At 23.8% G+C, this 14,583-nt stretch overlaps 1 protein-coding gene across 1 annotated transcript; it reads right to left on the bottom strand.

Moving 5' to 3' along the window:
- Positions 1-239: 239 nt before the first annotated feature.
- LOC145836680 (uncharacterized) lies at positions 240-8,102 on the bottom strand. The gene is made up of 6 exons (XM_082944463.1): positions 7,962-8,102; positions 7,561-7,605; positions 1,630-1,808; positions 1,252-1,475; positions 689-870; positions 240-401 (listed from the first exon to the last, which is right to left on the bottom strand). Exons 1-6 carry the CDS (start codon positions 8,100-8,102, stop codon positions 240-242), a joined length of 933 nt encoding a protein of 310 aa, XP_082800589.1.
- Between the last annotated feature and the right edge of the window lie 6,481 nt (positions 8,103-14,583).

Here is a 14,583-nt window from a genome sequence, read left to right as displayed (position 1 = left end):
TTTTTAAACATAATTTATTTTTAAAATACTAATCAGTGGTCAGTATTAAAGATTAGTTAGTATTTAACTACTTTTACGTTTAAACATTTATTTAGACTTAAAGAGAACAAATAATGTGAGTAAGCTACTTTTTGTAATTTATCTTTCTTAATAATCTTGTAAAATCAGGCTATAACTTTTCTCTGCTCAACTTAAAACTGATTAGTAATAAAACAGTCTTATTTACAGATTAAATATTCTTACTTGACAGTAGTAGCTTGTATATCTTCTAGTAAGTTTAAAATTTTAATAAATGAAGGCCTTTCATCCGGGTTTCTTTTCAAACAGCTGTTTATAAGGTGTTGAGCGTACGGCCATTCAACGGTGTTATAATATGTTGATATTTGAGACGGTAATACTCCCTTTAAGTTTGTTTTAATATAAATTATATAATTTATTGGATCTTTTTATTAATAGACACATCTTGAAACTATTAGTTTTGATATCTTATTTATATGAATAATTTAATATTATTTCAAATTTACTTGCAAAAAGTATGTTTTAAATTTAAAATTTTTGTTTGATTAAGTTTATTGACAATGATAATAAAACTCTTGAAAAGGTGTTAAAATTTTAATGGACAATAAAATTTGTAGATTTTTTTGTTACTACCATTCGACCAATTAACTTAAAAAAAAAAACAAAAAACTTGTAGAATGAGTTCAGTAGGGCTCATGTTTTCTCGCACCATCTTAGTGTTCGTGTTTTGTTTGGGGTCAACGAAATCCACCCATGGAGTGAGCCCCGTTGCAACTTCGTGTAGTATGAGGCCGTAAGAAAATATGTCGCATTTGTTTGTATACGGAACTGGGTAACTTAAATGTTTCGTACCTATAATTTAGAATAAATAAACACCTGAACTAACTGATTTAGTCTTTTTTAAGCTTTTTAACTTGTGAGATATTAGTGTAATAACATGCTAATTGGAAATAAATATATTGTATGTATAATTAATTGTTTGGAGAAATAAAACAAGATTTTCTCTCTGAAAAAGTAGAGCACAATACATCTTGACACCGGATAATAAAATCAGTAACTACATGTTAATAATAGTATATACATAAATCTTAAAACACTCAAAAAGATACTGTTGTCGTATGATTAATTTCACTAAGTTATCATTAAAGTTAATCTGCTAATTTTTTTTACGTAGCATTATACACTTAGCACATTCAAGACTAAGAAAAAATTTATATATTTTCTAAAATAAACCTTGTAATTTGAGAATTTCAGGCGCGCTGTACCCCGGGCTACCGCAGAACTCGAGGGAGCCGCCTGGCGGAGAAAAAGTTGCGGTGCCGAAATCAATTATCTTCGCAACGGTTGGTGAGCAGCTATCCAGCGAAATCAAAACGATGTTGTCGGGTTTCAAGTCTCGAAGTATTATGTTGTGTTGGTGCAAATGATCCATGCCAAGAGCAACATCGAGTAATATTCTGTTTAAGTACATATAAAATAACAAGCGTGTTATAATTAGCTTAAAAATATTTCTTTTAAATTTTACCGTCATTTCAGATACAGATGAGTAAAAAATTTGTGATTAAAAAAAAAAGTTTTAACTTTGAAACATGTTTAGAAATGTTAAGAAACCTGTGACGAATTAGTAAATCAAAATCTGATGATCTCCTCATATGAGACGAAATCAATTCTCTTAAGCTTCCTCCTGGAGCAAACTCCAGAACTATAGCGTGTTTGTCGAGATGTTGACAAAAACCAATAAACTCTATAATGTTTGGATGATTCGAAATTGTACTCAAAGTTCTAACTTCCTAAATAAAATTTTGATAAAATGTTTAAATTAAAATAATGTTTTACTATGTAACAAAAGTATAATATGTGATATTATGCTTATAGTTTTGTTAAACATCATACTCTTTATGTTAATGTACAAAATAAAACTATAAACCTTTTGATAACTTTTATCAACACTTCCTCCTATGTCAGGAAGATAGAGTTTTATTGCAACGTTTTTGTTTTGTAGAACAGATTTATACACGAGTCCATACGACCCATTTCCAATTAGATTTTTCTTGTTTCCCACCACACTTTTTATGTATTCGTAGTCTATACAATTTGTATTCGCTAGAATTTCAAGAGCTTGAATCAAAAACAATTTTAATAATTTGACTTTTTACTTAGAATAATATTTTACTAGGATTATTAACTTAACTCCATTGATAATTAAAATAAATAAAACATTTCAAAGTTAGCATTTAACTGTCTAAAATGTTTTTTTTTACTCGCATTAGTCGTTTGTATTTATTGGACAAAAAAAAATCTTAATAATAAACCTTTGTTTTATAGTTAATATTTAATCAATACATCTTTATTATTTTTTTAAGCTTAAAGTACAACAATTTAGATAATAACATGTTACTGCTATTTTGAAAAAGGGAAAAAATGCAGAGTGTCAATCGTAAACTTTTCAAATTGAGAGATTCTCATTGATCTACTTACATTTTCAATTTAGTACCTTATTTTGAAATGGCTATAATTTAATTTAAGTTTATTTTAGCAAATAAACTTGGTGTTTAAAAGGTGAACTTGTTCTATTCTTTAATGCATCCCAACTATGTTTCGAAAAAAAGTATAAAGTATTTGGTTTACCTTTGAAACTTGAACAATCATCTTGTTTCAAGTAGTTTTGATGAGTAGGCAAACTGCTAAAAAGTATAAAAACGTATAAGTTAAATAGATAATACAAAATAAATAAAAGCTTTTCTTCACTAAGAACTAAAATTTTTACACAGTATGTTATACAGAAAAAATATTTACAATAAAATTTAGCTAAATTAACAAAAGTTAAAGCTTTGACTTACTTTATTTCGTTATTTATTTCAATGAAACTACAACTAAGGTCACTACTGATTGCTACTAAACGAGGAAATTTTTCTTCAAAAACTTCTTTAATTGTATCAACTATACGGCTAAATACCTATTTTAGTTTGAAATTGAAAAACATATACAGGAAAAATACTTATACCAAGTAATTTTAAGGAATTTTTTTTTTTAAGATAGTTTTAAATTAAGCTTTTTTTAACAAATACTTATTATTGTTTTCTTTTGTTTATAAATATTTTTAAATTAACTAGTAACAAAAAATTAGCTCATTTAGTGCTAGTAAGATAGTATTAAAAGCTCATTAAAAAAAATGTGTGAGTTTACTTACTTTTATGTCACAGTGGTGGGTCCCAGAAACTTTAATGTAATCGCAATTTAATCTGTGAAATTAAAAATTATGCAAATAGTTAAGCGTCTTAAAACCGCTTTAAAAATAACAATTATTTATATATACCTGTTTTCAACGTTTTTGCTTTCTATTGAGCTAAAATCTTCGTGGGACGGTATTTCAAGGAGCACTACAAGATAACTAGTTTTGTTTGTTGTATTTAAGTAAATTGAAAAACAACTTTCGTTAACATCTCGAACTATGAGGTCTTCTTGAAAAAGGTGATTTAGGTTCATCATAAAATGAGTTGCTACCATCATAAAAAAGTCAACTGGTACAAACTTGAAATTCAAATGACTGAAAATTTTTTTTTATTTTAAATAAATTTATAAAATATGAAAAAGTTTTGAAAAAAATCGTTTGCTTACTTTAATTTGTTAAATTTAATGCTTTTTATTTCTTCTAATTGATTTCTTCCTTGTGACAGTGTAATAAAATATCGATTCTTACCATATTTGTAGACAATGCCGTAATGAACAAACAATTGAAGAACAACCGATTTTTTCAAAAAATTAAAAGCCTGTTTTTATTATTATCAAGTATCAACTATTTTTATACGGCCTCTAAGTCATAGATAAAATTTAAGAAACTGAATCCAATCTAAAACTTTATTTATAGTAAGATTCGATATAAACAAAGCTAATTCAATTCTAAATGCTTTAAAGTTAAACATTTTATACATTTGTTTTGATAATATAAAAAGTATGACAATCTTAGTGTAAAAACTAAAAACATTGAGGAACAAGTCTAAGAAATAGTTGGTGTAAATCTATATCAAAAAAAAAAGTTAAACTAACTCGTGACTTATTGATGAAGAACTTTAATCTTTGTTTAGTAATTGTTCTATCTTTATACCCTTCCTTCAATACAACTGTGAACTGAAAATATTTTTTTATCATTATAATCCTAAACCACACATTTTGTATATTTAGTTTTACAACCTTGCTTATGCTATTCCAAAGAAATTCTATATTAGTAAAGTAGAAGTTTTTTAGTTGTTTTCTAGTATCATTTATGTTTACAATAAGTCCTTTCAAGTTTAGATAATGTACAGCTTGATTTATTTCTGAACGACTTTTAATATCCAAACTGTGTTCTTCTTCAATGACATCAACAAGCTCCTTTAAACTAAAAGAATTTGAAATATTTTTAAACTAGTATTTGCAACACTACTTACAAAGCAAAGAAGCCTTTCAAAGTTCATTTTATAATATATGTATATAATATATGTATATATATATATATATTGTACTTGAATAAGCATAAGCAGTTAAGTTTTATTAAGTTATAGTAAAATATGTTTTTAATAACGATTTTAATTATTATACACAAACAATCATTTTTAAAGGGTTTTTTAATTTTCATGTTATCAATAAAAATATTATCTTATTATCTACTTTTTGCCAGTATCATTTTATTAAAATAGTTACACTTTAGTATAAAATAAATTAAGGGGATTTTTTTCTCAAAATAAGCTGTTTTTCAATATATATTCAAATAAAAACTGAACACTTTAAATAAACTTTTGAAACATTTAGTAAGTATAAATTTTTTTTGAAAAGTACCTAAGAATCATATTAGTTTTCTGTAACGAAGCTTTCTTTTCTAAAACTTTTGTCAATTTTATGAAACTTTTTGGAATGAGTGAACCAACCATAAGCTCTTGATTTATTTTTGTTTCTGAATTACAATATTTTAATTAAGTTTTATAACTATCTCTACAAAAATTTAAAAAGAAAACATTCAAAAAAAAGTACTATATAAATACTTATAATCAAATAATACGCAACTTAAACAAGTTATTTTATTTTATATAAAGTTTATCATTATGTTTTAGTGCAAATTTCAGTAAATTATATAATATTTATGAAAATTTTTTAAGCTTACAAGCTAAATTAATAAGTAGTTTTTGTATTTGATATGAAATATAAAATATTCAATTGAATTTAAAATAGACATACATTTCAATAAAAAAAATTCGTTATTAATTTTATAGCTAAAAATTTTACTTTTTACTAAAAATTTTACTTTTTACTAAAAATGTTTTTTAATTTTTTAATTTATTACAATAAAAGGTATAAAAATCTGTTTTTTTGTAATACTGTTCTACAAAATTTAAGTTGAAAGTATCAACAAAAAAAGTTATTTGTGTTTTTGATAAAGCATCGAAGTTTAAATACACTAAATAATCCTACTTATTTGTTTGTACCGTATTTTACATAAAAAAAAATTTGAAGAGTCTAATTTTAAAAGTGTACTTTCCCGCTTTTTTCGTAAAGAAACGTAAGTTTCTACGAGTGCAGTTCAATAAAATCAGTAAATAGCTTAAGGATATTAGTATTTACGACTTATATTGACATAGTAAGTTACATTAACATATACAACTAACTTTTTACAATTTCATAAATGAAGCTTACAAACAAGTTAAAGTCATTTTTGTCATTCAATTGAAAAAAATACAGTTTTAAAGGTCCGAACATGCTTTTTTGACTATTTGAATGAGTTTTCAAAAAGTTGCAATTGTAAAAACTTCTTTCAACATTGTCTTTCGATGAACTAAAGTTGTTTAAGTTTAAAAGAAATCAAATTTTTCATATATATTCAAAAATATTAAACCGTACTTGGTAAAAAGTTTATCGTGAATTCCTGTTAGAATAATGGGAGAACTGGCTGATTTTGATCTAATAGCTTTTGTCCATTCCATAACAGAAGTTAAACTCGATTCTATGCATTTTTGACAATCAAACACAACCAGGTATAACATTTTAGGAGATACAAATATCGGATGCGTCTTGTACAAATCATCATTGCCATTCAGGTTGTAAAGGGTGATGTAAACTGTTCTGAAAATAAAGATGTATTTTTTTTGATAAAATTCAATTTGTTTTAAAAAAGGTTAAATCTTGAATTAAAGACATATTTAAAGTAAACTAAAATATTTTGTTGTTTTGTCTATTATTAATTTTTTGGTTCGTTTTATTGTTTTTTTTAGATAAAAATATTAGTTTATAATACAAATTTTCACAAATGATAAAATATAATTTTCAAAACATGAATTACATCATAGCAAAAAAAATGTTTTAAAAGTTTTCTTATAGTTATTTTTCTTTATTTTAAATCTCTATGTCCTTTATTCTTTATAGGTTTTGTAGTTTGAAAAATATTTTTGCATGTATAAAACAGAGAATTTGAAATTTGAAACATTTAATTATATCCCTAATTTTCTCCCTAAATACTATTGAAATATTTCTAATATCATTTGTTATAGCAACTTAAGTAAAACTAAAGTATTTTTCTAAACGATAGGATAATTCAAATTAGCTATTTTTTGATTGTTAAGAAATTTTGCACACTAAACGCACTAAAAAAGTTAGTTAACACTCACTAAAGTTACTATCAATATTATTTATTAAAAATTTTAAGTGATAATACTTACACAATTTTGTTACAAAATAAATCCGAAAAAACACTTTTTAATTGAAATTTATTACAGCTTATTGTACTAGTTTTCGTTAACTTTACTTGTTTTGATGCTTTATTTCACAGTTATACGACGAACAAATTTCTTTCTCATTTGATTTGAACTTTGATTGTTTTTTGGCTGAACTTGCTTCTATAAACGAGTCGAAAAGGTTGTTTTTTATCACATCTCCACAGAGTAAAACAGTAATGTGATTTTCTTTAACGGAGTTTTTCAATTTATTGTATAAAAAGCTGCAGGTTTTTTTAGTTGTACCTTTGTAAGCATAAAAAAGATAAAATTAGACTTAAAAATCTAAATTTTTATTTTCAATAAATTTTAGCTAATACTCGTCGTAAGGTCAGTAAAATTCTAAAGATATTAAAAAAACATGAACTTTCATAAAAAGTAAACAAAATATGTTTTTATTCAATTCTTCCGGCTTGATAAAGAAAAGTTTTAATTCACTAAAAAGAAGTTTCTTAAATATATATTATTATTTAATTATCAACCTTTATAGGTATTTGTTCATATTTAAGTGACGGAAAATATTTAAACAGTACACGGACAAAAAATTCAATAGGTTTTTGTACTCATGAAATTTTTGCAACAGTTAAGACTTTTTTTTTAATTTTAAAAGAAAAAAAAAAGGTTAAAAAAGAATGTATTTCAAATAATTTTATTTATATTCATTTTTTTATTTATTCAAATTTTTAATAGAAGATAAATTAAATTTCAAACTTTAGATTAAAAAGTTAAAACCTTTCCAAATGTTTTCTGAGGTTTGATCTTTATCGTAACGGATATTCAAAAGGTTTCGAAGTTTACCAACCTCTAATGGAATGTGCTTAATATTGTTTCCTCTTATATCTAACTCCTGTAAAAATCAAAGTTTTAGAAAAAAATATGAATTGTAACTTTAATTACTTACTTAAGTTTTACCTCTAAGAACTGAAAGTTTCCGATATTAGATGGTAAATGTTTTATATAGTTTTCAGATAAGTCTAGAGTTTTAAGAGAACTTGCATATCTGGTAACAAGGTCAGTTATAAGGCTTTCCGTGCAAACGAAGTCGTTCTCAGCTAAACTCAAAAATCTTAGTTTTGAAGATTTCCAGTCAGGAATCAACTCAATTTTCGTTATATTGTTCTTTTTTATTTTTAAAATCTGTTAAAGTATAAATACTAGTTAAAGAATATAGATCAGTTAGCTGAATAATTTCATTGTTTTTACTTCTAAGTTCGGAAGAACATTGATGAATTTAGGCACTTCCTCTAAGCTACAACTACTCAAGTTCACTTCTTTTAAGGTGAACGTGTTGTAATTATCTGTAAAGCTCCATTCAAAAGCTATGTTTTCATTCTGTGATAACATTTTCATTAGGTTTTTAGTATAACTAACAAATTTGTACTTTTATCTTAGTTGTAATTTGTATAAATTAAATCTTTAGTGGATTTAATAACGTTTTTTAACTCTTCCTAAAAACTTATTTTTATTGAAACAATATTTTTGTGTCATTTAAGCTTTTTTTCAACTTTAAAAAATATTATTTTAATTTCTACTATAAGCGTTAAAAAGACCTAAAAATTTTAAAACAAGCATACTTACGTACGAAAAATCAACTTTTTCTAAAAAAGGAAAACAATTGAAAATGAAGTTAACGTCTAAGTTGCAAATCTTGTTCTTGCAAAGATTTACTTCTAAAAGGTTCTTTTGTTTTACTAAACCTGTGGTTATAGCATGGTTACAGTTAAAAAGTTTTTACTCAACTTTATATAAAATATAGTAGAAGTTTTGTTATATATTTCCGCACTAGTATCAGTTGTATTTGTAGTTCTCTTAATAATATCCTGGACAAGTCGTTAAAAGCTATCCAAGTGGTGTGCGATAAAAAAATAAACCTAAAGAATTTTTCGTGCACCAGGTAACAGGACCAAATATTTTGAGCGCTCTTTTTGTCGTTCAATAAACAATAAATAATACTTAAATATCAGCTTTAAGTATTACATTACAACATAACAAAAAAACTTCACAAAAGTTTGAATTAAGTATATATTAAACAACAGTTTCTATAGTTAGTGCTATATAAACAATCAAAAGTTTTACCTGTAACTACTAATTATCTAATTAATTATTTCAATTTTCTAAAACAGTAATATTTTAAAGATAGCTTAAAATTACAGACAAAATTCTAAATTTAATAAACATTTTGGAGTAAATTATATTAACTATGCTTTAAACTAACTGCTAACTGGCTCGTTGTTAAATTCTATCTGGTTGCAGCTCAAATCGATAGTTTTCAAATTTCTTAGCAATGCAATATCAGAAATACTCAAACATGACAAAAAATTTTCTTTCAAGATTAGCACTTCCAAATTCAAAACTTCTTTCTATGATATTGTTTGTTGTATCAAAATAATATTTTAAAATATGTCAAAGTTACAAATTTATTTATAATTTATTAATTTGTTTTTTTATAAATCCTCAGTAAACTAAACAGTCGGATTTCTATCATAATCAAAAGTAAGTATAATACAAGTGTCAGAAATGCAAGAACGACACTTTTCGTTGCTTCAAGTCTTTGTTGTTTAAACTTGTAACCTATAGTCAGTTTAAAGATATTTTTAATTTAAAACATAAATGTTTTTTGATATAAATACTTCATTAACTTTTCTTTCAACTTTTATAGATGAATATAACTTTCGGACTGCCAAATACTACAAAAGCACATAGTAAAGTTGTTTTTAGTAAACTGTTTAAACTTGCCAAAACCATTATACTTTAACGTCAAACATACTTCAACAAAAACTGTAATAGAAATTAAACAAAAAATGCTTTTAAAACAGTTTTAGATTTCCTAATTATTTTGTGCTTTCATCACTTTCAATTAATTTCTTTTGTAAAAACAAAAAGCTAAATTGTTTAATGTTTTTAGTTAAAATCATTGATTGTTAGTTTATTTTAAAGTACTACAATAGTCTTAAACTTAGTTTGAAAATAAATTATCAGTGAACAATAACTTACACAAGTTTTGAAGCTAAAGTTTTCGATTTTATTTTTAGACAAGTCCAAGACTTTTAAATTTTTGCAATGAACAAAATTTTCACATGAAATTTGAACTAGTCTATTTTCAGATACATCTAAGTGAGTTATATTCCGAAACACCTGTGTTTCCAGTTAAATTTTTACTTTATAAGTAATAAACTAAATTTTTTCTACTTTTAAAATCATATTTTAAATTATTTGAATGTTTTCTTTTAGTTCGCAACTTAAAATACTTATTCCATTATCTAACGTAAGTTAAAACTTTTATATTTATCATACGTGCTTAAAGTTTTTTTAACTACGAATTAAAACTGTATTAAAATAATTTAAGAAAAATTAGATATATGTTTATAACTTACTTACAATTATAAATTAACAAATATTTCAAATTATACTAATAAAAACTAATGGTTTCAACAATAATTTTATTGTGTAAAGCTATGTTATAAAACTAATTTAAAAGTTATATATAATTGTTAGTAAATAGTTGCCATAAAAAACTAAAATATGTTATTCTTTTTATTAACTATTTCAATAATTTGTTTTTTTTTGTTTTTTAAAACACCAATGGTGTTGTTAACTTTTAACTTATAGTTTATACTAAAAATATTAAATAGTAGAAAAAAAAAATTATGAAATCTCTTGTTACTTACTTTAAAGTTAACAGCCGACTTATAAGAAAACTGATTCTTAGAAGCATTAACAACTTCTATTTCATTGAGAAAGTCTAAAGAGCTTTTAGTTATTGACTCTGGGTTCAAGTTAAGCTTCCCTAGATTGTTTTGAGAAACATCTAATCTCTTAATGAAAAATAAAACATTATTATTATTAAAACAAAAAAATGTGCTACTAGGTTATGTATACTATAAAACAAGTCTAATCTCATTGCATTTTCAAGAATGTATGAAAGTTTTTAAATAAGAATAAAAAAGTACATCAATCATTTATTACTTGTATATGATGTGTTATACCCTTATTCTAAGACCAGTACAGTTTAAACATTTATGTAAGTTTCAAATAAAATAGGCAGCGTTAAACTTTTAATTAGAATTTAGTTAATTTAATAGTTTTTGTATCTTGTTTACTGATCAAACATTTGTACTTAGTCTTATGCTTTTTGAAGTTGTTATTATAAGTCTTAACTAAGTCGATAAGTTTTAACTAATAGATAATTTGTGACAGCAAAAACATTTTTTAACAAATGATTTATCTTCTGCAAAAATATTATAAAACTTGTAATTAGAGAACAAAAAAATAAGAACAAAACGATTTAAAATAGTTTACGCTTAGTTTTACTTATACTTTGATAATAAAAAATGTATTCTTTATTTATAAGAACTTTGATTTTAAACAGTAAATAAAATTTAACAAATTTAAAGTTAAAAAACATTTGACATTAAATGGAGTACATATTTTATTACATGTTTTATGTTAATAACGTTTTTTTTTGTTCATCAACGTTTAATTACTTTTAATTTCAACTTTATAACATTGTTTACAGTTTCTTTTGAAAATGTTATAAAAATTATAGAACTTTTTAAGTTGCAAGCAATAAAAAGCTTTTATTTTCAGCGGCTTTACCATTTCTTGAAAATTTTATGGTCAGTATTCAATATTTTTTTTGCAATCTTATAGAACATTTAAAGTTATCATTACGCTATGAAATAAATTTGGTGCCTCTTAAAAACTTTTCGAGTATTATTTGAAGATAGATGACTAAACTTTTGAATGCTGGAACAACATTTATTTTCAAAAGTTTGATTATTTTATATTATTTTGATTACAATATCAAAAACTTCTAACTCTAATGTGCCTCCTTCTTTCATTAAGTTGTAAGTTTTCATTTGATTGTACAAACCTGTATCAAAAATTACAGTTTATTTAAATCAAAAACTGTATGCAAATACAATAAGTAGCTAAACGCCTAAACAAAATACACTTTTTTCCTTAAAACGGTTTTCATAATATTTTATGTGAATTTAGTTTTACTTTTTACAGCAAATTTTCGATTGCTTGTATTACTGAGATATATAAGCTGAATTACACTTTTTTTCTTGGAAAAACATCTTTTACAGCTTAAAATTCAAATACTTCTTAATAATTTAGTCTTTTAAAAAACATTCTCAACCAGACTTGCCATTGTTAAAGCGATTTCTAGATAACATTTTTATTTTGATATTTTTTACCAAGCTATAAATAAATTAAGTTTTTCAAGACTTATATTAAATTAAACTATACAATAACAGTTTTTATATTCTACCGATATAAATAAGACAACGTCACCTTCTTAATTCATTCTTCATTCGCTTAAGAGGTAGTATGCTGATTTCATCGTCATCTAATAAATTTTTTTGGTATTTGTTTATGTTGTGAATTCACCATCCCTTTGTTTTTTTTTTTTATAACAGCTATCTCACGTTTTGTAATTTCAAAAGAAAATGACATTTCAAAAATATATGAAGAAAGTTATTAGTGCTCTACACTTTTCAAATAATGAAAAATTTTCCAAATAATATATATACTTTTTTTGTACTATAAGTATATGATTCTCTAATTTATACATAAAGTATAAAGCATGATAAATTTTATATATGTTTAACTATTTTTAGACTTTTATTTTATTTTAAAATTACAAAACATATGATAGCTTTTTTTTTACAATAAAAATCTAAATTAAATTTATATAAAATAATATAATATCAATAGAGAAAATTGATAATAGATGATAAAAAATAGTTTTTTGCTTTTATCAATATTATACGCAAGGAGATAGATCCAAAATCCATAATTTTATAAAATTACTTTTTTAGTTAGTTAGTTTAATTGATAGAATATTTTTCATTAGCATTTATAAATAATTTTTATCTAAAATGTTATCTTGTCTTAGTAATGTTAAACTATAAAGATTAAATAGTTTTAAAAACAAAAATAATAACAATAGAACTATTTATTTTTTATCATAATAACATTTAAAAAAACTTTCAAATATAAAATTTGGATCATTTTACATAAAATTGTACTTTATTTAAATAAGTGATATAAATTAATAGTTTCTATCTATACTTAAAATCCATAATTTTATGTTTTGTGAGACTAAGATTGATACAAATATACTTTATTAAATTAGAGTTTGATGCTTAAAAAGTTAAACGCTAGGTAAGCAACATTACCTGCATGACAACTAATGAAAATACAACCCATTGTGAAATCAATAATTTGTTTCAGTTTTAAGCCAATTTCGTTTTCTTTAGAGCCATCTTTGTCGAAATAAACCTAAAACAGATTAAAACGTATAAAAAAAAATTTGTATACACTTAATATCTAACTTACATGTCTTGGATAGACGCTACTTTCTATCCAGCCTTCCTTTATATAGTCCAGGTTTAAATTGCTTAAATTTAACTCAGAACTCTCATTCCACGAACAAATAAGTCTGTTAATTTTTTTTTCTAGCATTTTGAAAGTTTTATTTTAACTTTATCAACTTTTTGTGAAAAAATAAAATTAACTAAACTTTTGTATAACTTCATATTTATATAACATTTTTTTAATTTTTGAAATATGGTGCAAATATAGAACTTTTTTTTAAAACCTCTATGGGTTATTTATGGGTTATTGACTATTTTTTTCAAATTAAAACTAATTTTAAATAGCAAATAAAACTTACCTTATTATTAAAATAAAGCATTCAGTATTTTTTTCTACAGTTTTCAGTGTATCTCTCACTGTTTTCACATAGTGATTTAGAGACATTTCTTGAATTGAGTATAGAAAAATTGTTAAGAAAACGGCAGTAATCTTAAAACGATAGCTTTTATTCATTTAATAAAAAGATAATTTAATCAAAATGTTTAAAAGACTAACCAAGTTCAAGTTTTTTGTTTGTGTTGTTGTAGCTAATATTATGCTAGTTTCATGAGTTAACAATTTCAAGCTTGCTCTTACGCACAACAAATAAATCACCAGACTAACATGATTGTTTTTACAGCTTTTTCTGAAGATCATTTTTCTGTAGACCATAAATTTCATTCAGAGCTATTTTTATTAAAATAGTTTAAAAGGACATTTAATTTGAATAAAATTAAAATAAATTATTAAACAACTTGATTTTATTAGATAAAAATTGCTTTTAGCAGTATTCATAAATTGTTATAAAAAACATGCATTGTTTCCTTTTTTTGGTTACTTACCTGATGTCGTTAACACGAGAAAGTTCTATTAGAAATTTTAAAGTTTTATTAATTTTTTTTCTTTTCATATAAGATATATCGTCAGCATTGTTTTCGAAAACAAAGTAAAACAATTTTTTATACACAGAAAATAAAGGTGTTGCAAAAATGTGTATTTCTTTTGTTTCAGCAGTGATCTGTAAAATACTTGCTGGAGTGATCATGAAGGGAAAAAAACTGCGATTAAGCATTTTATATAACCTGTAATAATTCGAGAAATATAAGGTAGAGATCATCACCTAAAACTTCTAGTTTGTTGTTAAAGATATGGATGCATGTGACAAAAGTTCGACTATAGTACTTTTCGAACATATTTAAATACCTAAAAAATATATTATTCTATTTTTTTCTAAAAAAAAATTTTGAAAAGTATGTTTTATATTCATTTGAACTAAATAAAGTTTTTAAAATAATTTTAGTGAAACTTTTCTTTGAACATCGCTTAGGTGTAATACAATACTGAAATAAAGTAAAAGGAGTATAAGGGTTTTTACTCATATGTATATATATATATATATATATATATATATTAATAAACTTACTTTTTGTTAAAGCTAAAGCACATGTAAAGCAGTCTTAAA

This window comes from Thalia democratica, chromosome 5, assembly GCF_965202585.1.
Source record: "Thalia democratica chromosome 5, ktThaDemo2.hap1.1, whole genome shotgun sequence".
NCBI classification, from domain to species: Eukaryota; Metazoa; Chordata; class Thaliacea; order Salpida; family Salpidae; genus Thalia; species Thalia democratica.
The sequence above is the reverse complement of the archived record's forward strand: the minus strand, read 5'-3'. Positions and strand labels throughout refer to the sequence as shown.